At 49.5% G+C, this 22,314-nt stretch overlaps 1 protein-coding gene, 15 non-coding genes and 1 pseudogene across 16 annotated transcripts; all 17 read left to right on the top strand.

Moving 5' to 3' along the window:
* Nucleotides 1-4,765: 4,765 nt before the first annotated feature.
* LOC125944232 (uncharacterized) lies at nt 4,766-5,652 on the top strand. The gene is made up of 2 exons (XM_049664558.1): nt 4,766-5,330; nt 5,440-5,652. Exons 1-2 carry the CDS (start codon nt 4,766-4,768, stop codon nt 5,469-5,471), a joined length of 597 nt encoding a protein of 198 aa, XP_049520515.1. The 3' UTR covers nt 5,472-5,652.
* A 3,957-nt stretch (nt 5,653-9,609) lies between these two features.
* On the top strand, nt 9,610-9,728 carry LOC119446997 (5S ribosomal RNA; annotated as a pseudogene).
* Nucleotides 9,729-10,229: 501 nt separating this feature from the next.
* Nucleotides 10,230-10,348, top strand: LOC119446995 (5S ribosomal RNA). Its single transcript, XR_005190895.1, has one exon. It is a non-coding gene; the product is annotated as a 5S ribosomal RNA (ribosomal RNA).
* A 502-nt stretch (nt 10,349-10,850) lies between these two features.
* On the top strand, nt 10,851-10,969 carry LOC119446994 (5S ribosomal RNA). The gene has a single exon (XR_005190894.1). It is a non-coding gene; the product is annotated as a 5S ribosomal RNA (ribosomal RNA).
* A 501-nt stretch (nt 10,970-11,470) lies between these two features.
* Nucleotides 11,471-11,589, top strand: LOC119446992 (5S ribosomal RNA). The gene has a single exon (XR_005190892.1). It is a non-coding gene; the product is annotated as a 5S ribosomal RNA (ribosomal RNA).
* Nucleotides 11,590-12,090: 501 nt separating this feature from the next.
* Nucleotides 12,091-12,209, top strand: LOC119446988 (5S ribosomal RNA). The gene has a single exon (XR_005190888.1). It is a non-coding gene; the product is annotated as a 5S ribosomal RNA (ribosomal RNA).
* Nucleotides 12,210-12,710: 501 nt separating this feature from the next.
* LOC119446976 (5S ribosomal RNA) lies at nt 12,711-12,829 on the top strand. The gene has a single exon (XR_005190880.1). It is a non-coding gene; the product is annotated as a 5S ribosomal RNA (ribosomal RNA).
* Nucleotides 12,830-13,329: 500 nt separating this feature from the next.
* Nucleotides 13,330-13,448, top strand: LOC119446965 (5S ribosomal RNA). The gene has a single exon (XR_005190870.1). It is a non-coding gene; the product is annotated as a 5S ribosomal RNA (ribosomal RNA).
* A 501-nt stretch (nt 13,449-13,949) lies between these two features.
* Nucleotides 13,950-14,068, top strand: LOC119446953 (5S ribosomal RNA). The gene has a single exon (XR_005190860.1). It is a non-coding gene; the product is annotated as a 5S ribosomal RNA (ribosomal RNA).
* Nucleotides 14,069-14,569: 501 nt separating this feature from the next.
* LOC119446941 (5S ribosomal RNA) lies at nt 14,570-14,688 on the top strand. The gene has a single exon (XR_005190857.1). It is a non-coding gene; the product is annotated as a 5S ribosomal RNA (ribosomal RNA).
* A 502-nt stretch (nt 14,689-15,190) lies between these two features.
* On the top strand, nt 15,191-15,309 carry LOC119446928 (5S ribosomal RNA). Its single transcript, XR_005190854.1, has one exon. It is a non-coding gene; the product is annotated as a 5S ribosomal RNA (ribosomal RNA).
* Nucleotides 15,310-15,812: 503 nt separating this feature from the next.
* LOC119446917 (5S ribosomal RNA) lies at nt 15,813-15,931 on the top strand. Its single transcript, XR_005190850.1, has one exon. It is a non-coding gene; the product is annotated as a 5S ribosomal RNA (ribosomal RNA).
* A 501-nt stretch (nt 15,932-16,432) lies between these two features.
* LOC119446905 (5S ribosomal RNA) lies at nt 16,433-16,551 on the top strand. The gene has a single exon (XR_005190844.1). It is a non-coding gene; the product is annotated as a 5S ribosomal RNA (ribosomal RNA).
* Nucleotides 16,552-17,052: 501 nt separating this feature from the next.
* Nucleotides 17,053-17,171, top strand: LOC119446894 (5S ribosomal RNA). Its single transcript, XR_005190838.1, has one exon. It is a non-coding gene; the product is annotated as a 5S ribosomal RNA (ribosomal RNA).
* Nucleotides 17,172-17,674: 503 nt separating this feature from the next.
* Nucleotides 17,675-17,793, top strand: LOC119447028 (5S ribosomal RNA). Its single transcript, XR_005190912.1, has one exon. It is a non-coding gene; the product is annotated as a 5S ribosomal RNA (ribosomal RNA).
* A 502-nt stretch (nt 17,794-18,295) lies between these two features.
* Nucleotides 18,296-18,414, top strand: LOC119447016 (5S ribosomal RNA). Its single transcript, XR_005190907.1, has one exon. It is a non-coding gene; the product is annotated as a 5S ribosomal RNA (ribosomal RNA).
* Nucleotides 18,415-18,916: 502 nt separating this feature from the next.
* LOC119447004 (5S ribosomal RNA) lies at nt 18,917-19,035 on the top strand. Its single transcript, XR_005190902.1, has one exon. It is a non-coding gene; the product is annotated as a 5S ribosomal RNA (ribosomal RNA).
* Nucleotides 19,036-22,314: the final 3,279 nt, after the last annotated feature.

Here is a 22,314-nt window from a genome sequence, read left to right as displayed (position 1 = left end):
TGGCTCTGTTTCCGTCCCTTAGTATTGCCACATTAAACGTGAGAGGGTTGGCGGCTAGTCGTAGGCAAAGTCAGCTCCTACGGTTAGTCACTGACCATGACATAGACGTACTAGCCGTCCAGGAAACTAAGGTAGACGGGGAGGAGGAGACCGGGAGCATGGTGCGACGTTTCACGACTAGGTATTTTGCGGTGGTCAGTCATGCGATTGGCACGTCCGGGGCTGCCTTCTTTTTGTAAAGAAGCTGCCAGGAATAGAGATTCAAAGAGTATTTTCTTGTGAGTCTGGAAGGATTGCTTTTTGTGATGTTTTCACGAGTGATGTCGAGTTTCGCATCATATGCGTATACGCACCGAACTCTGTGGATGAGCGTGTCTTATTCTTTTCGAACCTTGAACAGTATGTCCGGTGTGATAAGCGCGTAATCCTGTTAGGAGACTTCAATTGTGTGCTGAGCGCTAAAGACAGAGTCAACAATGCCGGTATGCGTGACAAAAGTAGTGATGTGTTGTCCAATATAATAAGCGAAAATGAACTTGACGATGTCTTTGAGTGTCTCGAAGCTGGTCATGAAGTGACGTTTACGCGTTTTCAGGGTAGTAGCCATGCGCGATTGGATCGCATGTACATTTCGTTGGATGCAATCCCAAAATGCCATGGCTATTGCGTTGTACCTGTGTCGTTCTCGGACCACTGTCTGGTTAAATGTGAAGTCGGCATAGAGAAAAGGAGACATGCTTTCAATTGGGACCTCTGGAAAATGAATGCAATGCTACTAACCGATGAGCCATTTCTTGCCGCAGTACGCGATATGGTTAATCAAATACACGAAGCAACATCGGAAACAATAGCGGAAAAGTGGGAATGCTTTAAACAAAACGTTAAAATGAAAGCCTTGGACCGATCGAGCTGCCTAAAATATGAGAGGGAAGTGAAAGAAAAGGGTTTTAGAACACTACTCAGACAGCTTATTACGCTTGAGTGCAGACAGCCTGGGGCGTACAAAGACGACGTGCGAAACATCAAGCAAAAGCTTGAACAGTTTGATAAAGAGCGTTATCAAGGTGCCATTGTGCGAGCACGTGCCGATGCACTAGCGGCAGGGGAGACGCCCACAAAAAGGGCGCTTGGACTAGAAAAGGCGCACGGACGACGCAACAATGTTGATAAGATTTTAATGAACGGCAGTGTTGTTGAAGACAACGAAAGCATAGGCCGCGCTTTCACTGAGTACTACCAGTCACTCTTTGCATTCCAGGCTGCCAATTTAGATGGGTTTAAAGCTGCTTTTCTCCATCGTATGCCGCGATTGGATGATGACACCAAAGAAGGACTAGAAGGCAGAATAACCCAGAGGGAAGTCGAGAAAGCAATCGACGATTTGAACCTGGGCAAGTCACCCGGACCTGATGGTCTCAGCGCTGGGTGGTATAAGACGTTTAAAAGCGAACTGGCTCCTTTGCTAGCTGCGGTATTTAATGACGCATATGAGCAGAAATCCTTGCCACCTTCCTTTGGAAAAGCGCACACTATACTAATACCTAAGACCGATCAAATAGATAAACTAAAGCACGTCACATCCTACAGGCCCATATTATTAACTAACATCGATTATAAAATATTTATGAAGGTTATAGCCACCAGACTCCAAAGTGTCATCAAGGAAATAGTCGCTGACCACCAAACTTGCGGCATCAAGGGGCGATCTATTTTTGCGAACATCCATAGGATGCGGTGTGTTCTCGAGTGCTGTGACGTCACCTATAGCGGCGTTGCAGTTCTTCAGCTCGACCTCGAGAAAGCGTTTGACTGTGTCGCGCATGCTATTTTGTTTGCAATCTTAGATCATGTTAATGTTGGTTCCATCATCACTGAGGGAGTGGCCTTGGCGTATCAGAACTGCACAACGCGGTTAATTGTTAATAAGTCACTGGGGGCCCCCATTAACATCATGCGTTCAGTGCGCCAAGGCTGCCCCCTCAGTCCGCTTCTGTTCGCTATATATATTGAAGCAATGTGTCTGGCAATCACTGAAAATGTCAGAATACGTGGTTTTAGGCTGGCAGCGGCCGAAGTTAAAGTACTCGCGTATGCAGACGACATCGCAGTGTGTTGCACAGACAAACCAAGTATAACCGAAGCAATAACTGCAGTGAAGCACTTCTGTGACGTCACGGGCAGCAGAGTAAATTGGGGCAAATCCCTTGGACTATGGCACGGGGAGTGGCCGTCTGCACCGGACCACTTCGCGAACGTGAACTGGATGAAAACTCCTGCACGGTATCTAGGTGTTCCCCTCGACAGCTACAACAGCAGCGAGGAATACTGGAGGAGTCAAACCAAAGAAATGAAAGATAAAGTAGACAGATGGCAAGGAACTAACCTGTCTATTTTTGCAAGAGCGACAGTTTGCAATATTTTCTGTATCTCTAAGTTGTATTATGTCATGCAAGTGCTCCATTGTTCCCGGGCAAACGTGCAAAGGCTGCACAGAGTGTTTGCGGTTTTCATCTGGGGTTCGACATGGGAAAGGTGCAGCCGAACAAACTTGTTCAGAAGAGTGAAGGACGGGGGTGTGGGCTTAATTCATCTCTTTCTTAGACAGCTGGTAAACAGATTTTTGTTTTTTCGCGATACGCGAGACCCTTTTCTGCGCACTGTTTGCCAGCTCAGGTTGAGCGACGCATTGCCGGAACATGTTGTCAGTACAGAAAGCATGACCGGAACACTTCGTGGGTATCTCAAGGAAGTGGTCGAAAGTGTACGCTTCCTCACTGTGCGTTTTTCAAATGATTACCTTTGTGAAGTGAAAAGGAAAACACTGTATAGAGACCTTGCTGATGTACTTTTCCCAGTACCATTATATAGAGCCATATACAGTGGAGGGCCAGGACAGGATGTGCTTAAACGGGTGAAACGCATGGAGGTGTCACCCGGGGTAAAAACATTTTTCTTTAACCTTCATACAGGAACGCTCCCCGTCAAGACTTTTATGAAAGAACGGGGTTGTACTGTACCATGGGGATCGCACTGCTTGATCTGCAAGCAGCCCGAAACCATAGACCATGTTTTTTTGCACTGTTGGGAGGGGGTTTACTTCTGGGACGTGTTACAGCGAACACTAAAGAATTGCCAGTGGACCCCCATGGGATCAGGTATCTGTCAATTAAGGACGATGACGGGGTACCTTATGACTTTATTATGCTGATTGCACTCCACTGTTTATGGCGGGCTCGTATGGCAGGGTACCACGTGACCCCGACGCGAGGCCCGCGAGGATTTATTTCAAAGAATGTGTATCTCGCTTTATTGAAGAACAGAAAATGAAAGTGTATGTACCGGATTGGCTGTCAAGGCTGGTTCCTCTGGCAGCCATGAAGGAATTTTAACGTGACAACGTCGGTCCTATACGGAAGGACGACTTACTTTTTTTTTCTTTTTTTTCTTTTTTTTTCCTTTTTTGTACAATAGCGTGCATTTCTGTTATTGGAGTGTGTGGTAATTTGTATGTACTGTCTTATGTCGAAGACCGGCAATAAATAAAAAAAGAAAAAGTATAGTGGTCAGTATCCCCGCCTGTCACGCGGGAGACCGGGGTTCGATTCCCCGACGGGGAGCGTTTTTTTTTTTCCTGTTTTTCGTCTATAGGCTTATACGTGCTAGTGCGAGGACGATGGCATCGCGCACGCACCAGCAGTCAGATAAGGTTAACAGTGCTAGACATGTTTCCCCCTTTTATCTATAGAGCTCTACTTGTAACTCTGTTTTCCGTTCTCCTCGTTAGTATAGTGGATCAGCGTATTTGATGAACTGTCAAAAATCAAGAAATTTTAATGCCTTATGTCAACCAAAGTAGGCTGACAATTTTTAACCACCCATTTGTATTTGGTTGCTGAAATAAAATGTCTAAAAAAAGAAAAAGTATAGTGGTCAGTATCCCCGCCTGTCACGCGGGAGACCGGGGTTCGATTCCCCGACGGGGAGCGTTTTTTTTTTTCCTGTTTTTCGTCTATAGGCTTATACGTGCTAGTGCGAGGACGATGGCATCGCGCACACACCAGCAGTCAGATAAGGTTAACAGTGCTAGGCATGTTTCCCCCTTTTATCTATAGAGCTCTACTTGTAACTCTGTTTTCCGTTATCCTTGTTAGTATAGTGGATCAGCGTATTTGAAGAACTGTCAAAAATCAAGAAATTTTAATGCCTTATGTCAACCAAAGTAGGCTGACAATTTTTAACCACCCATTTGTATTTGGTTGCTGAAATGAAAGTCTAAAAAAAGAAAAAGTATAGTGGTCAGTATCCCCGCCTGTCACGCGGGAGACCGGGGTTCGATTCCCCGACGGGGAGCGTTTTTTTTTTTTTCCTGTTTTTCGTCTATAGGCTTATACGTGCTAGTGCGAGGACGATGGCATCGCGCACGCACCAGCAGTGAGATAAGGTTAACAGTGCTAGGCATGTTTCCCCCTTTTATCTATAGAGCTCTACTTGTAACTCTGTTTTCCGTTCTCCTCGTTAGTATAGTGGATCAGCGTATTTGATGAACTGTCAAAAATCAAGAAATTTTAATGCCTTATGCTTGCTTACGCATTTTCGTATTGTGCGTAGAGATTGTTTTTAGCACGTGCTGTAGCAGCAAAACAAGTACAGTCGGCCGAATGCACATAGTGTGTGATAGAGGTCAAGTCGTTAACTACATTTCTCGCCATCGGCCATACCATGCTCATTCTGCTTCCGGCCACCGAGCGTGACGGATCGTCGAATCATGGCCTCATCAGGGGCAGCGACAGCGGTCACTTTTGGCCGCGGAAACAGGCGCAACGATGAAGATATCGAATACCCGTTTATTCTGCCTCAACTGCCCCAAGGACGATTGGCGATTAATACCGTGTTTTTGCACGGTGATGTGCGTGCGAGACCTTACAAGGTCGAAGATTTCAGGGACGCCCTGCTGCCGACAGGTTTGCTGCCTGAGGTACTATGCATAGGGGCGTACCAGATTAACCACGTCTGGGCGGTGACCCTCAAGGATGCGACCGCCACAAAACGACTGTTGGCCCTCAAGGAACTACAAGTAAAGGGACGACGGTGCGTCATCGTTGACCCGCAGGACCAGCAGGTGAAGCTTCGGCTTCACTGGCTGCTGTACGGCGTCGCCGACGAGGACGTCCGCACGGCGTTCGCAGCTTTCGGCAAGGTCGAGGAAGTGAGCCGGGAGAGGTGGCGTGTCCAAGGCATGGGAGAAAAGACGTCAACCACAAGGACCGTGCTGCTGAAGCTGAAAAGTGGCGTCAAGGTGGAGGACCTCCCTCACCAGGTCCGCGTCGGCGGTGAGTTGGCCCTGGTGGTTGTTCCCGGTCGCCCCATGCAGTGCTTGCGCTGCCAAGGCACGGGACACGTCCGCCGGGAGTGCAAAGTCCCCCGCTGTTCACGGTGCAGACGATTCGGCCACGTCGACGCTGACTGTGTGAAATCCTACGCCGCCGTGACAGGCCCAGCTGCGAATGACGTTGCGGCAGAGCACGTCATGGACGTTGTGGAGGCGGAGGACGCTGCCAAAGGAGCTGGAGACCTGGTGCCGTCACCGACAAGCAATGGTACGCCGAACGAGGGTGCAGACGGCAAGTTGGCCGAGGCTGCTGAGAAGCCGAGTTTGCCGGAACAGCTCCCGACTGCAGAGGTCCAGGCGACCGGAGGCGTTGGTGAAGACGCGGCCGATGACGACGAAACAGCAATGCAGCAGGACAAGGCCGTCGTCGACGGCGACCGGACAACGACCCTTGGTGCCCCAGTCAAGCGCTCCCACGAGGAGACCAAGGACAGGGACGAGAGTGCAACCAACAGCAGTGAGGGACCGCCGACCAAGACGCCGCTGGGAAGGCGGATGGGCTTCAAGCCAAAACCGAACGTTCCTCCTGAGAGAACACCTGGTGACAAAGCACCGGCCACTAACGCCGCCGGGAAGACGGAGAGTCCCGGAGGCGACTAGCCGAGGGCTAGTCGTGAACGGTAAGCACCATGCTCCGGGCCTACTTTTTCTCTAGTTAAATATGGCTCTGTTTCCGTCCCTTAGTATTGCCACATTAAATCTGAAAGGGTTGGCGGCTAGTCGTAGGCAGAGTCAGCTCCTACGGTTGGTCACTGAACACGACATTGACGTACTATCCATCCAGGAGACTAAGGTGGACGGAGAGGAGAAGACCGGGAGCATGGTGCGGCGGTTCACGAATAGATATTTCGCGGTGGTTAGCCATGCGATAGGCACATCGGGCGGGTGCATACTTTTTGTGAAAAAATTGCCTAATCTAGTGATTGAAAGTGTATATTCTTGTCAGTCTGGCAGGATAGTTTTTTGCGATGTTGTTATGTGTGAAGCTGAGTTCCGCGTCATATGCATATACGCGCCGAATTCAGTGGATGAGCGTGCACTTTTTTTTTCTAACCTTGTACAGTATGTACGTTGTGATAGGCGCGTAATCCTGCTAGGTGATTTCAATTGTGTGTTGAGCGCTAAAGATAGAGTCAGCAATACCGGTATGCGTGACAGAAGTAGTGACGTGCTATCAAATCTTATCTGTGAAAATGAACTTGAAGATGTATTTGAGTGTCTGGAAGATGGACGCGAAGTAACCTTTACGCGTTTTCAGGGCAGTAGCCATGCGCGACTGGATCGCATGTATATCTCGTTGGATATATTCCAACATGCCATGGTTATTGCGTTTTACCAGTGTCGTTTTCCGACCACTGCCTAGTCAAATGCCATGTAGGTATCGAAAAAAGGCGAAATGCTTTTGATTGGGATAGGTGGAAAATGAACGCGGTATTACTAAACGATGAGCCATTTGTACAGGCAGTACGCAGTATGGTTACTGAACTACGCGAAGGTACAGCTGAAACAATCGCAGATAAGTGGGAATGTTTTAAACAAAAGGTTAAAATGAAAGCCTTAGAACGATCGAGCTGCCTAAAATTTGAGAGGGGAATGAAAGAAAAAGGGTTGAGGACACTGCTTAAGCAGCTGATAACGCTTGAATGTCGAGATCCCGGTGCGTACAAAGATGACGTGCGAACGTCAAAGAAAAGCTCGAACTGTTCGACAAGGAGCGTTATCAAGGTGCCATTGTGCGCGCACGAGCAGAAGCGCTAGCGGCAGGGGAGACGCCCACTAAAAGGGCGCTTAGTCTAGAGAAGACGCATGGACGACAAAGCCATGTTGATAAGATTTCAATAAATGGCACTGTGGTTGAAGACAACGAAAGCATAGGTCGCGCCTTTTTCGACTACTACCAGTCGCTCTTTGCGTTTCAGGAAGCAAATGTAGAGGCTTTTAAAGCTGACTTTCTCCACCGCATGCCGCGATTGGGTGAAGACACCAAAGAGCGACTGGAAGGCAAAATAACCCAGAGGGAAGTCGAGAAAGCAATCGACGATTTGAACATGGGCAAGTCGCCGGGACCTGATGGTCTCAGCGCTGCGTGGTACAAGGCTTTTAAAAGCGAACTGGCCCCTTTGATAGCAGACGTCTTTAATGACGCATATGAACAGAACTCCTTGCCACCTTCCTTTGGAAAAGCGCACACCATACTAATCCCTAAGAGCGATCAAACAGATAAACTGAGGTTCGTGACATCATATAGACCGATCTCACTAACAAACGTCGATTACAAGATATTAATGAAGGTTTTAGCAAGTAGACTTCAAGGCGTAATCAAGGATATAGTAGCAGACCACCAAACTTGCGGCATCAAGGGGCGAACTATCTTTTCGAACATCCATAAGATGCGTTGTGTTCTCGAGTGCTCTGACATCACCTATCGCGGCGTTGCAGTTCTTCAGCTCGATCTCGAGAAAGCGTTCGATTGTGTCGCTCATGTTATTTTGTTTGCCATCTTAGATCATGTTAACGTCGGTTCCATCATCACTGAGGGCGTGGCCTTGGCGTACCAGAACTGCACAACAAGATTAATTGTTAATAAGTCACTGGGGGCCCCCATTAACATCATGCGTTCAGTGCGCCAAGGCTGCCCCCTCAGTCCGCTTCTGTTTGCTATATTATATCGAAGCAATGTGTCTGGCAATTACTGAAAATAACAGAATACGCGGTTTTAGACTAGCAGCGACAGAAGTGAAGCTGCTCGCGTATGCAGATGACATTGCAGTGTGTTGTACAGGACAAAGCGAGCATAACCGAAACAATTAATGTGGTGAAACATTTCTGCGATGTAACTGGCAGCCGAGTAAATTGGGGCAAATCCCTCGGGCTGTGGCACGGGGAGTGGCCGTCTGCTCCGGACCACTTCGCGAACGTCAACTGGGTCAAAACTCCGCCAAGGTATCTCGGGGTTCCCCTAGACTGCTACAATAGTAGCGATGAATACTGGAGGAGTCTAAATAAAGAAATGAGAGAAAAGGCAGACAGATGGGCAGGCACTAACCTGTCCATTTTTGCAAGAGCGACTGTGTGTAACATGTTTTTTATATCTAAGTTATGGTATGTCATGCAAGTGTTGTTTTGTTCTAGAGCAAACGTGCAAAGGCTGCACAGAGTGTTTGCTGTTTTCATCTGGGGTTCGACATGGGAAAGGTGCAGCCGAACAAACTTGTTCAGAAGAGTGAAGGACGGGGGTGTGGGCTTGGTTCATCTTTTTGTAGACAGATGGTAAATCGATTTTTGTTTTTTCGGGATGAGCGTGACCCCTTCTTGCGCACTGTGTGCCAGCTCAGGTTGAGCGACGCTTTGCCGGAATATGTAGTTAGTGTAGAAAGCATGACCACAACACTGCGTGGGTATTTCAAGGAAGTGGTCGATAGTGTACGCTTCCTCTCTGTGCGCTTCTCAAACGATTATCTTTGTGAAGTTAAAAGGAAAACACTGTATAGAGATCTTTGTGATGTACTATTCCCAGTGCCAATTTACAGAGCCATATACAGTGGAGCGCCTGGACAGGATGTGCTCAAACGGGTGAAACGCATGCAGGTACCACCAGGCGTAAAAACTTTTTTCTTTATGCTACATACAGGAACGCTCCCCGTCAAGACGTTTATGAAAGAACGGGGTTGTACGGTACCATGGGGATCGCACTGCTTGATCTGCAAGCAGCCCGAAACAATAGACCACGTTTTTTTGCACTGTTGGGAGGGGGTTTACTTCTGGGATGTGTTACAGCGAACACTCAAGAAAGAATTGCCGCTGGACCCCCATGGGATACGATTTCTGGCATGTAAGGATGGTGACGGGGTCCCTTATGACCTTATCATGTTGAATGCGCTCCACTGTCTATGGCGGGCACGAATGGCGGGGTACCATTGTGATCCTGACGCTAGGCCCGCGCGCATTTATTTCAAAGAATGTATGGCCAGATTTATTGAATGCGCAGAGAATGCAAGAGTGTGTACCGGATTGGCTGTCAAGGCTAGAACCTTTGACAACCATGAAGGAATTTTAATGTGACAACGCCTGCCCAACAAGGACGGGCGGCTTTTATGTTTTCCTTGCTTTTTTCTCTTGTATCATGTACAATTGCTTCCGAATGTGATATTTTCAATGTGTGCACATTAGTTTGTTTCTGTCACGTCGAAGACCGGCAATAAATAAAAAAAAAAAAAAAAAAAATCGGCCATACCATGCTGAATACGCCGGTTCTCGTCCGATCCCCGAAGCTAAGCAGCATTGGGCTCGGTCAGTACTTGGGAGGGAGACCACCTGGGAACACCGAGTGCTGATGGCACCCTTCTTTTTGCATTTCGGTTGCGTGCGTTGTCTCTCTTCTTTTCTATTTTTTTTTTTATGTCAGCACGTCGGTGGTGAAATTTCAGAGTTACGTTCATTCTTTCGCTTGAGAGCCAGCTCGTAGAGCCAACATCGAATTCCGTGGGGAGCGCGAGAAACAACGTGCAGGAGACCACGATTGGCCGCGGCAATCAGTGCATCTCTCTTACAGTTGAACATTTATTATCACAGGGAGCTCAATCAAAGATACGACATTGCATTCCGAATCATGGACAGCAACGCACGCACAACGTGGCACGCCCTCTCGTGTTTGTGCGCACGACTAGCGCGCACGCAGTAAACCACAACAAACGGAATGTACGACGACGGTACGCTTGCTTACGCATTTTTGTATTGTGCGTAGAGATTGTTTTTAGCACGTGCTGTAGCAGCAAAACAAGTACAGTCGGCCGAATGCACATAGTGTGTGATAGAGGTCAAGTCGTTAACTACATTTCTCGCCATCGGCCATACCATGCTGAATACGCCGGTTCTCGTCCGATCCCCGAAGCTAAGCAGCATTGGGCTCGGTCAGTACTTGGGAGGGAGACCACCTGGGAACACCGAGTGCTGATGGCACCCTTCTTTTTGCATTTCGGTTGCGTGCGTTGTCTCTCTTCTTTTCTATTTTTTTTTTTTATGTCAGCACGTCGGTGGTGAAATTTCAGAGTTACGTTCATTCTTTCGCTTGAGAGCCAGCTCGTAGAGCCAACATCGAATTCCGTGGGGAGCGCGAGAAACAACGTGCAGGAGACCACGATTGGCCGCGGCAATCAGTGCATCTCTCTTACAGTTGAACATTTATTATCACAGGGAGCTCAATCAAAGATACGACATTGCATTCCGAATCATGGACAGCAACGCACGCACAACGTGGCACGCCCTCTCGTGTTTGTGCGCACGACTAGCGCGCACGCAGTAAACCACAACAAACGGAATGTACGACGACGGTACGCTTGCTTACGCATTTTTGTATTGTGCGTAGAGATTGTTTTTAGCACGTGCTGTAGCAGCAAAACAAGTACAGTCGGCCGAATGCACATAGTGTGTGATAGAGGTCAAGTCGTTAACTACATTTCTCGCCATCGGCCATACCATGCTGAATACGCCGGTTCTCGTCCGATCCCCGAAGCTAAGCAGCATTGGGCTCGGTCAGTACTTGGGAGGGAGACCACCTGGGAACACCGAGTGCTGATGGCACCCTTCTTTTTGCATTTCGGTTGCGTGCGTTGTCTCTCTTCTTTTCTATTTTTTTTTTTATGTCAGCACGTCGGTGGTGAAATTTCAGAGTTACGTTCATTCTTTCGCTTGAGAGCCAGCTCGTAGAGCCAACATCGAATTCCGTGGGGAGCGCGAGAAACAACGTGCAGGAGACCACGATTGGCCGCGGCAATCAGTGCATCTCTCTTACAGTTGAACATTTATTATCACAGGGAGCTCAATCAAAGATACGACATTGCATTCCGAATCATGGACAGCAACGCACGCACAACGTGGCACGCCCTCTCGTGTTTGTGCGCACGACTAGCGCGCACGCAGTAAACCACAACAAACGGAATGTACGACGACGGTACGCTTGCTTACGCATTTTTGTATTGTGCGTAGAGATTGTTTTTAGCACGTGCTGTAGCAGCAAAACAAGTACAGTCGGCCGAATGCACATAGTGTGTGATAGAGGTCAAGTCGTTAACTACATTTCTCGCCATCGGCCATACCATGCTGAATACGCCGGTTCTCGTCCGATCCCCGAAGCTAAGCAGCATTGGGCTCGGTCAGTACTTGGGAGGGAGACCACCTGGGAACACCGAGTGCTGATGGCACCCTTCTTTTTGCATTTCGGTTGCGTGCGTTGTCTCTCTTCTTTTCTATTTTTTTTTTTATGTCAGCACGTCGGTGGTGAAATTTCAGAGTTACGTTCATTCTTTCGCTTGAGAGCCAGCTCGTAGAGCCAACATCGAATTCCGTGGGGAGCGCGAGAAACAACGTGCAGGAGACCACGATTGGCCGCGGCAATCAGTGCATCTCTCTTACAGTTGAACATTTATTATCACAGGGAGCTCAATCAAAGATACGACATTGCATTCCGAATCATGGACAGCAACGCACGCACAACGTGGCACGCCCTCTCGTGTTTGTGCGCACGACTAGCGCGCACGCAGTAAACCACAACAAACGGAATGTACGACGACGGTACGCTTGCTTACGCATTTTTGTATTGTGCGTAGAGATTGTTTTTAGCACGTGCTGTAGCAGCAAAACAAGTACAGTCGGCCGAATGCACATAGTGTGTGATAGAGGTCAAGTCGTTAACTACATTTCTCGCCATCGGCCATACCATGCTGAATACGCCGGTTCTCGTCCGATCCCCGAAGCTAAGCAGCATTGGGCTCGGTCAGTACTTGGGAGGGAGACCACCTGGGAACACCGAGTGCTGATGGCACCCTTCTTTTTGCATTTCGGTTGCGTGCGTTGTCTCTCTTCTTTTCTATTTTTTTTTTTATGTCAGCACGTCGGTGGTGAAATTTCAGAGTTACGTTCATTCTTTCGCTTGAGAGCCAGCTCGTAGAGCCAACATCGAATTCCGTGGGGAGCGCGAGAAACAACGTGCAGGAGACCACGATTGGCCGCGGCAATCAGTGCATCTCTCTTACAGTTGAACATTTATTATCACAGGGAGCTCAATCAAAGATACGACATTGCATTCCGAATCATGGACAGCAACGCACGCACAACGTGGCACGCCCTCTCGTGTTTGTGCGCACGACTAGCGCGCACGCAGTAAACCACAACAAACGGAATGTACGACGACGGTACGCTTGCTTACGCATTTTTGTATTGTGCGTAGAGATTGTTTTTAGCACGTGCTGTAGCAGCAAAACAAGTACAGTCGGCCGAATGCACATAGTGTGTGATAGAGGTCAAGTCGTTAACTACATTTCTCGCCATCGGCCATACCATGCTGAATACGCCGGTTCTCGTCCGATCCCCGAAGCTAAGCAGCATTGGGCTCGGTCAGTACTTGGGAGGGAGACCACCTGGGAACACCGAGTGCTGATGGCACCCTTCTTTTTGCATTTCGGTTGCGTGCGTTGTCTCTCTTCTTTTCTATTTTTTTTTTATGTCAGCACGTCGGTGGTGAAATTTCAGAGTTACGTTCATTCTTTCGCTTGAGAGCCAGCTCGTAGAGCCAACATCGAATTCCGTGGGGAGCGCGAGAAACAACGTGCAGGAGACCACGATTGGCCGCGGCAATCAGTGCATCTCTCTTACAGTTGAACATTTATTATCACAGGGAGCTCAATCAAAGATACGACATTGCATTCCGAATCATGGACAGCAACGCACGCACAACGTGGCACGCCCTCTCGTGTTTGTGCGCACGACTAGCGCGCACGCAGTAAACCACAACAAACGGAATGTACGACGACGGTACGCTTGCTTACGCATTTTTGTATTGTGCGTAGAGATTGTTTTTAGCACGTGCTGTAGCAGCAAAACAAGTACAGTCGGCCGAATGCACATAGTGTGTGATAGAGGTCAAGTCGTTAACTACATTTCTCGCCATCGGCCATACCATGCTGAATACGCCGGTTCTCGTCCGATCCCCGAAGCTAAGCAGCATTGGGCTCGGTCAGTACTTGGGAGGGAGACCACCTGGGAACACCGAGTGCTGATGGCACCCTTCTTTTTGCATTTCGGTTGCGTGCGTTGTCTCTCTTCTTTTCTATTTTTTTTTTTATGTCAGCACGTCGGTGGTGAAATTTCAGAGTTACGTTCATTCTTTCGCTTGAGAGCCAGCTCGTAGAGCCAACATCGAATTCCGTGGGGAGCGCGAGAAACAACGTGCAGGAGACCACGATTGGCCGCGGCAATCAGTGCATCTCTCTTACAGTTGAACATTTATTATCACAGGGAGCTCAATCAAAGATACGACATTGCATTCCGAATCATGGACAGCAACGCACGCACAACGTGGCACGCCCTCTCGTGTTTGTGCGCACGACTAGCGCGCACGCAGTAAACCACAACAAACGGAATGTACGACGACGGTACGCTTGCTTACGCATTTTTGTATTGTGCGTAGAGATTGTTTTTAGCACGTGCTGTAGCAGCAAAACAAGTACAGTCGGCCGAATGCACATAGTGTGTGATAGAGGTCAAGTCGTTAACTACATTTCTCGCCATCGGCCATACCATGCTGAATACGCCGGTTCTCGTCCGATCCCCGAAGCTAAGCAGCATTGGGCTCGGTCAGTACTTGGGAGGGAGACCACCTGGGAACACCGAGTGCTGATGGCACCCTTCTTTTTGCATTTCGGTTGCGTGCGTTGTCTCTCTTCTTTTCTATTTTTTTTTTTATGTCAGCACGTCGGTGGTGAAATTTCAGAGTTACGTTCATTCTTTCGCTTGAGAGCCAGCTCGTAGAGCCAACATCGAATTCCGTGGGGAGCGCGAGAAACAACGTGCAGGAGACCACGATTGGCCGCGGCAATCAGTGCATCTCTCTTACAGTTGAACATTTATTATCACAGGGAGCTCAATCAAAGATACGACATTGCATTCCGAATCATGGACAGCAACGCACGCACAACGTGGCACGCCCTCTCGTGTTTGTGCGCACGACTAGCGCGCACGCAGTAAACCACAACAAACGGAATGTACGACGACGGTACGCTTGCTTACGCATTTTTGTATTGTGCGTAGAGATTGTTTTTAGCACGTGCTGTAGCAGCAAAACAAGTACAGTCGGCCGAATGCACATAGTGTGTGATAGAGGTCAAGTCGTTAACTACATTTCTCGCCATCGGCCATACCATGCTGAATACGCCGGTTCTCGTCCGATCCCCGAAGCTAAGCAGCATTGGGCTCGGTCAGTACTTGGGAGGGAGACCACCTGGGAACACCGAGTGCTGATGGCACCCTTCTTTTTGCATTTCGGTTGCGTGCGTTGTCTCTCTTCTTTTCTATTTTTTTTTTTTATGTCAGCACGTCGGTGGTGAAATTTCAGAGTTACGTTCATTCTTTCGCTTGAGAGCCAGCTCGTAGAGCCAACATCGAATTCCGTGGGGAGCGCGAGAAACAACGTGCAGGAGACCACGATTGGCCGCGGCAATCAGTGCATCTCTCTTACAGTTGAACATTTATTATCACAGGGAGCTCAATCAAAGATACGACATTGCATTCCGAATCATGGACAGCAACGCACGCACAACGTGGCACGCCCTCTCGTGTTTGTGCGCACGACTAGCGCGCACGCAGTAAACCACAACAAACGGAATGTACGACGACGGTACGCTTGCTTACGCATTTTTGTATTGTGCGTAGAGATTGTTTTTAGCACGTGCTGTAGCAGCAAAACAAGTACAGTCGGCCGAATGCACATAGTGTGTGATAGAGGTCAAGTCGTTAACTACATTTCTCGCCATCGGCCATACCATGCTGAATACGCCGGTTCTCGTCCGATCCCCGAAGCTAAGCAGCATTGGGCTCGGTCAGTACTTGGGAGGGAGACCACCTGGGAACACCGAGTGCTGATGGCACCCTTCTTTTTGCATTTCGGTTGCGTGCGTTGTCTCTCTTCTTTTCTATTTTTTTTTTTTTATGTCAGCACGTCGGTGGTGAAATTTCAGAGTTACGTTCATTCTTTCGCTTGAGAGCCAGCTCGTAGAGCCAACATCGAATTCCGTGGGGAGCGCGAGAAACAACGTGCAGGAGACCACGATTGGCCGCGGCAATCAGTGCATCTCTCTTACAGTTGAACATTTATTATCACAGGGAGCTCAATCAAAGATACGACATTGCATTCCGAATCATGGACAGCAACGCACGCACAACGTGGCACGCCCTCTCGTGTTTGTGCGCACGACTAGCGCGCACGCAGTAAACCACAACAAACGGAATGTACGACGACGGTACGCTTGCTTACGCATTTTTGTATTGTGCGTAGAGATTGTTTTTAGCACGTGCTGTAGCAGCAAAACAAGTACAGTCGGCCGAATGCACATAGTGTGTGATAGAGGTCAAGTCGTTAACTACATTTCTCGCCATCGGCCATACCATGCTGAATACGCCGGTTCTCGTCCGATCCCCGAAGCTAAGCAGCATTGGGCTCGGTCAGTACTTGGGAGGGAGACCACCTGGGAACACCGAGTGCTGATGGCACCCTTCTTTTTGCATTTCGGTTGCGTGCGTTGTCTCTCTTCTTTTCTATTTTTTTTTTTATGTCAGCACGTCGGTGGTGAAATTTCAGAGTTACGTTCATTCTTTCGCTTGAGAGCCAGCTCGTAGAGCCAACATCGAATTCCGTGGGGAGCGCGAGAAACAACGTGCAGGAGACCACGATTGGCCGCGGCAATCAGTGCATCTCTCTTACAGTTGAACATTTATTATCACAGGGAGCTCAATCAAAGATACGACATTGCATTCCGAATCATGGACAGCAACGCACGCACAACGTGGCACGCCCTCTCGTGTTTGTGCGCACGACTAGCGCGCACGCAGTAAACCACAACAAACGGAATGTACGACGACGGTACGCTTGCTTACGCATTTTTGTATTGTGCGTAGAGATTGTTTTTAGCACGTGCTGTAGCAGCAAAACAAGTACAGTCGGCCGAATGCACATAGTGTGTGATAGAGGTCAAGTCGTTAACTACATTTCTCGCCATCGGCCATACCATGCTGAATACGCCGGTTCTCGTCCGATCCCCGAAGCTAAGCAGCATTGGGCTCGGTCAGTACTTGGGAGGGAGACCACCTGGGAACACCGAGTGCTGATGGCACCCTTCTTTTTGCATTTCGGTTGCGTGCGTTGTCTCTCTTCTTTTCTATTTTTTTTTTTATGTCAGCACGTCGGTGGTGAAATTTCAGAGTTACGTTCATTCTTTCGCTTGAGAGCCAGCTCGTAGAGCCAACATCGAATTCCGTGGGGAGCGCGAGAAACAACGTGCAGGAGACCACGATTGGCCGCGGCAATCAGTGCATCTCTCTTACAGTTGAACATTTATTATCACAGGGAGCTCAATCAAAGATACGACATTGCATTCCGAATCATGGACAGCAACGCACGCACAACGTGGCACGCCCTCTCGTGTTTGTGCGCACGACTAGCGCGCACGCAGTAAACCACAACAAACGGAATGTACGACGACGGTACGCTTGCTTACGCATTTTTGTATTGTGCGTAGAGATTGTTTTTAGCACGTGCTGTAGCAGCAAAACAAGTACAGTCGGCCGAATGCACATAGTGTGTGATAGAGGTCAAGTCGTTAACTACATTTCTCGCCATCGGCCATACCATGCTGAATACGCCGGTTCTCGTCCGATCCCCGAAGCTAAGCAGCATTGGGCTCGGTCAGTACTTGGGAGGGAGACCACCTGGGAACACCGAGTGCTGATGGCACCCTTCTTTTTGCATTTCGGTTGCGTGCGTTGTCTCTCTTCTTTTCTATTTTTTTTTTTTTATGTCAGCACGTCGGTGGTGAAATTTCAGAGTTACGTTCATTCTTTCGCTTGAGAGCCAGCTCGTAGAGCCAACATCGAATTCCGTGGGGAGCGCGAGAAACAACGTGCAGGAGACCACGATTGGCCGCGGCAATCAGTGCATCTCTCTTACAGTTGAACATTTATTATCACAGGGAGCTCAATCAAAGATACGACATTGCATTCCGAATCATGGACAGCAACGCACGCACAACGTGGCACGCCCTCTCGTGTTTGTGCGCACGACTAGCGCGCACGCAGTAAACCACAACAAACGGAATGTACGACGACGGTACGCTTGCTTACGCATTTTTGTATTGTGCGTAGAGATTGTTTTTAGCACGTGCTGTAGCAGCAAAACAAGTACAGTCGGCCGAATGCACATAGTGTGTGATAGAGGTCAAGTCGTTAACTACATTTCTCGCCATCGGCCATACCATGCTGAATACGCCGGTTCTCGTCCGATCCCCGAAGCTAAGCAGCATTGGGCTCGGTCAGTACTTGGGAGGGAGACCACCTGGGAACACCGAGTGCTGATGGCACCCTTCTTTTTGCATTTCGGTTGCGTGCGTTGTCTCTCTTCTTTTCTATTTTTTTTTTTTATGTCAGCACGTCGGTGGTGAAATTTCAGAGTTACGTTCATTCTTTCGCTTGAGAGCCAGCTCGTAGAGCCAACATCGAATTCCGTGGGGAGCGCGAGAAACAACGTGCAGGAGACCACGATTGGCCGCGGCAATCAGTGCATCTCTCTTACAGTTGAACATTTATTATCACAGGGAGCTCAATCAAAGATACGACATTGCATTCCGAATCATGGACAGCAACGCACGCACAACGTGGCACGCCCTCTCGTGTTTGTGCGCACGACTAGCGCGCACGCAGTAAACCACAACAAACGGAATGTACGACGACGGTACGCTTGCTTACGCATTTTTGTATTGTGCGTAGAGATTGTTTTTAGCACGTGCTGTAGCAGCAAAACAAGTACAGTCGGCCGAATGCACATAGTGTGTGATAGAGGTCAAGTCGTTAACTACATTTCTCGCCATCGGCCATACCATGCTGAATACGCCGGTTCTCGTCCGATCCCCGAAGCTAAGCAGCATTGGGCTCGGTCAGTACTTGGGAGGGAGACCACCTGGGAACACCGAGTGCTGATGGCACCCTTCTTTTTGCATTTCGGTTGCGTGCGTTGTCTCTCTTCTTTTCTATTTTTTTTTTTTATGTCAGCACGTCGGTGGTGAAATTTCAGAGTTACGTTCATTCTTTCGCTTGAGAGCCAGCTCGTAGAGCCAACATCGAATTCCGTGGGGAGCGCGAGAAACAACGTGCAGGAGACCACGATTGGCCGCGGCAATCAGTGCATCTCTCTTACAGTTGAACATTTATTATCACAGGGAGCTCAATCAAAGATACGACATTGCATTCCGAATCATGGACAGCAACGCACGCACAACGTGGCACGCCCTCTCGTGTTTGTGCGCACGACTAGCGCGCACGCAGTAAACCACAACAAACGGAATGTACGACGACGGTACGCTTGCTTACGCATTTTTGTATTGTGCGTAGAGATTGTTTTTAGCACGTGCTGTAGCAGCAAAACAAGTACAGTCGGCCGAATGCACATAGTGTGTGATAGAGGTCAAGTCGTTAACTACATTTCTCGCCATCGGCCATACCATGCTGAATACGCCGGTTCTCGTCCGATCCCCGAAGCTAAGCAGCATTGGGCTCGGTCAGTACTTGGGAGGGAGACCACCTGGGAACACCGAGTGCTGATGGCACCCTTCTTTTTGCATTTCGGTTGCGTGCGTTGTCTCTCTTCTTTTCTATTTTTTTTTTTATGTCAGCACGTCGGTGGTGAAATTTCAGAGTTACGTTCATTCTTTCGCTTGAGAGCCAGCTCGTAGAGCCAACATCGAATTCCGTGGGGAGCGCGAGAAACAACGTGCAGGAGACCACGATTGGCCGCGGCAATCAGTGCATCTCTCTTACAGTTGAACATTTATTATCACAGGGAGCTCAATCAAAGATACGACATTGCATTCCGAATCATGGACAGCAACGCACGCACAACGTGGCACGCCCTCTCGTGTTTGTGCGCACGACTAGCGCGCACGCAGTAAACCACAACAAACGGAATGTACGACGACGGTACGCTTGCTTACGCATTTTTGTATTGTGCGTAGAGATTGTTTTTAGCACGTGCTGTAGCAGCAAAACAAGTACAGTCGGCCGAATGCACATAGTGTGTGATAGAGGTCAAGTCGTTAACTACATTTCTCGCCATCGGCCATACCATGCTCATTCTGCTTCCGGCTTCCGAGCTGAACGGTTGTGGGATCATGGCCTCTTCCGGGGCAGCGACAGCGGTCACTTCTGGCCGCGGAAACAGGACCAGTGACGATGCCAAGGAATATCCGTTTATTCTGCCTCAACTGCCTAAAGGACGAGTGGCTATTAATACCGTGTTTTTGCACGGTGATGTACGTGCCAGACCCTACAAGGTCGAGGACTTCAGGGACGCCCTGCTGCCAACGGGTTTGCTACCTGACGTGGCATGCATAGGGGCGTACCAGATTAATCACGTCTGGGCGGTGACCCTCAAGGATGCGACCGCTACGAAACGGCTGGTGGACCTCAAAGAACTGCAGGTGAAGGGACGACGGTGCGTCATCGTCGACCCGCAGGACCAGCAGGTGAAGCTTAGACTTCACTGGCTGCTGTACGGTGTTGCCGACGAGGACGTCCGGACGGCGTTCGCGGCTTTTGGCAAGGTGGAGGAGGTGAGCCGGGAGAGGTGGCGGGTCCACGGCATGGGGGACAAGACCTCAACCACACGGACCGTCCTCCTGAAACTCAAGAGCGGCGTCAAGGTGGAGGACCTTCCGCATCAGGTCCGCGTCGGCGGGGAATTGGCACTGGTGGTTGTTCCTGGTAGGCCCATGCAGTGCCTGCGCTGCCAGGGCACGGGACACGTTCGCCGTGAGTGCAAGGTCCCCCGATGCTCCCGGTGTAGGCGCTTTCGGCCACGTTGACGATGACTGCGTCAAGTCGTATGCCGCCGCGACAGGTCCAGCAGTGACCGACGTCGTGGCAGAGCATGTCATGGACGTGGTTGAGGCGGAGGACGCCGCTGAAGGAGCAGGAAGCCTGGTGACCACCGCGACAAGCAGTGGCACGTCGACCGGAGGTGCGGAAGACAAGGTGGCTGATGCTGCCGAGAAGCCAAGAGAGCACGTACAGGTCGAGACCGCCGAAGGCCAGGTGACGGGAGGTGGTGGTGAAGGCGCCCCCGACGACAACACCGTGGCAATGCAGCAGGACGAGGCCGTCAACGACGGTGACCGGCCAGCGACTCCCGGTGGCCCAGTCAAGCGCCCGCACGACGAAAGTAACCGGGACGAGGGTGCAGGAAGCACCAGCGAGGGGCCGCCGACGAAGACGCCGCTTGGGAGACGCATGGGCTTCAAGCCTAAGCCGAATGTCCCGACCGAGAAAAAGCCTGGGGACAATGCGCCACCGACGAACAACGCCGGGAAGCCGCAAGGACCCGGAGGCGGCTAGCCAAGGGCTAGTCGTGAACGGTAAGCACCATGCTCCGGGCCTACCTTTTCTTTAGTCCAAGATGGCTGAAATTCCGTCCCTTAGTATTGCCACATTAAATGTGAGAGGGTTGGCGGCTAGTCGTAGGCAGAGTCAGCTCCTACGGTTGGTCACTGAACACGACATTGACGTACTAGCCGTCCAGGAGACTAAGGTGGACGGAGAGGAGAAGACCGGGAGCATGGTGCGGCGGTTCACGAATAGATATTTCGCGGTGGTTAGCCATGCGATAGGCACATCGGGCGGGTGCATACTTTTTGTGAAAAAATTGCCTAATCTAGTGATTGAAAGTGTATATTCTTGTCAGTCTGGCAGGATAGTTTTTTGCGATGTTGTTATGTGTGAAGCTGAGTTACGCGTCATATGCATATACGCGCCGAATTCAGTGGATGAGCGTGCACTTTTTTTTTCTAACCTTGTACAGTATGTACGTTGTGATAGGCGCGTAATCCTGCTAGGTGATTTCAATTGTGTGTTGAGCGCTAAAGATAGAGTCAGCAATACCGGTATGCGTGACAGAAGTAGTGACGTGCTATCAAATCTTATCTGTGAAAATGAACTTGAAGATGTATTTGAGTGTCTGGAAGATGGACGCCAAGTGACCTTTACGCGTTTTCAGGGCAGTAGCCATGCGCGACTGGATCGCATGTATATCTCCTTGGATATAATTCCAACATGCCATGGTTATTGCGTTTTACCAGTGTCGTTTTCCGACCACTGCCTAGTCAAATGCCATGTAGGTATCGAAAAAAGGCGAAATGCTTTTGATTGGGATAAGTGGAAAATGAACGCGGTATTACTAAACGATGAGCCATTTGTACAGGCAGTACGCAGTATGGTTACTGAACTACGCGAAGGTACAGCTGAAACAATCGCAGATAAGTGGGAATGTTTTAAACAAAAGGTTAAGATGAAAGCCTTAGAACGATCGAGCTGCCTAAAATTTGAGAGGGAATGAAAGAAAGAGGGTTGAGGACACTGCTTAAGCAGCTGATAACGCTTGAATGTCGAGATCCCGGTGCGTACAAAGATGACGTGCGAAACGTCAAAGAAAAGCTCGAACTGTTCGACAAGGAGCGTTATCAAGGTGCCATTGTGCGCGCACGAGCAGAAGCGCTAGCGGCAGGGGAGACGCCCACTAAAAGGGCGCTTAGTCTAGAGAAGACGCATGGACGACAAAGCCATGTTGATAAGATTTCAATAAATGGCACTGTGGTTGAAGACAACGAAAGCATAGGTCGCGCCTTTTTCGACTACTACCAGTCGCTCTTTGCGTTTCAGGAAGCAAATGTAGAGGCTTTTAAAGCTGACTTTCTCCACCGCATGCCGCGATTGGGTGAAGACACCAAAGAGCGACTGGAAGGCAAAATAACCCAGAGGGAAGTCGAGAAAGCAATCGACGATTTGAACATGGGCAAGTCGCCGGGACCTGATGGTCTCAGCGCTGCGTGGTACAA

Source organism: Dermacentor silvarum, chromosome 3, assembly GCF_013339745.2.
Source record: "Dermacentor silvarum isolate Dsil-2018 chromosome 3, BIME_Dsil_1.4, whole genome shotgun sequence".
Classification (NCBI taxonomy): Eukaryota; Metazoa; Arthropoda; class Arachnida; order Ixodida; family Ixodidae; genus Dermacentor; species Dermacentor silvarum.
The sequence above is the reverse complement of the archived record's forward strand: the minus strand, read 5'-3'. Positions and strand labels throughout refer to the sequence as shown.

Bases quoted from the DNA above. Each gene is read 5' to 3' on its own strand.
- LOC125944232 (XM_049664558.1), top strand. From the start codon at position 4,766: ATGGCCTCATCAGGGGCAGCGACAGCGGTCACTTTTGGCCGCGGAAAC. The intron at 5,331-5,439 runs GTGAGTTGGCCC...TTCACGGTGCAG, and splicing joins TCACCAGGTCCGCGTCGGCG to ACGATTCGGCCACGTCGACG.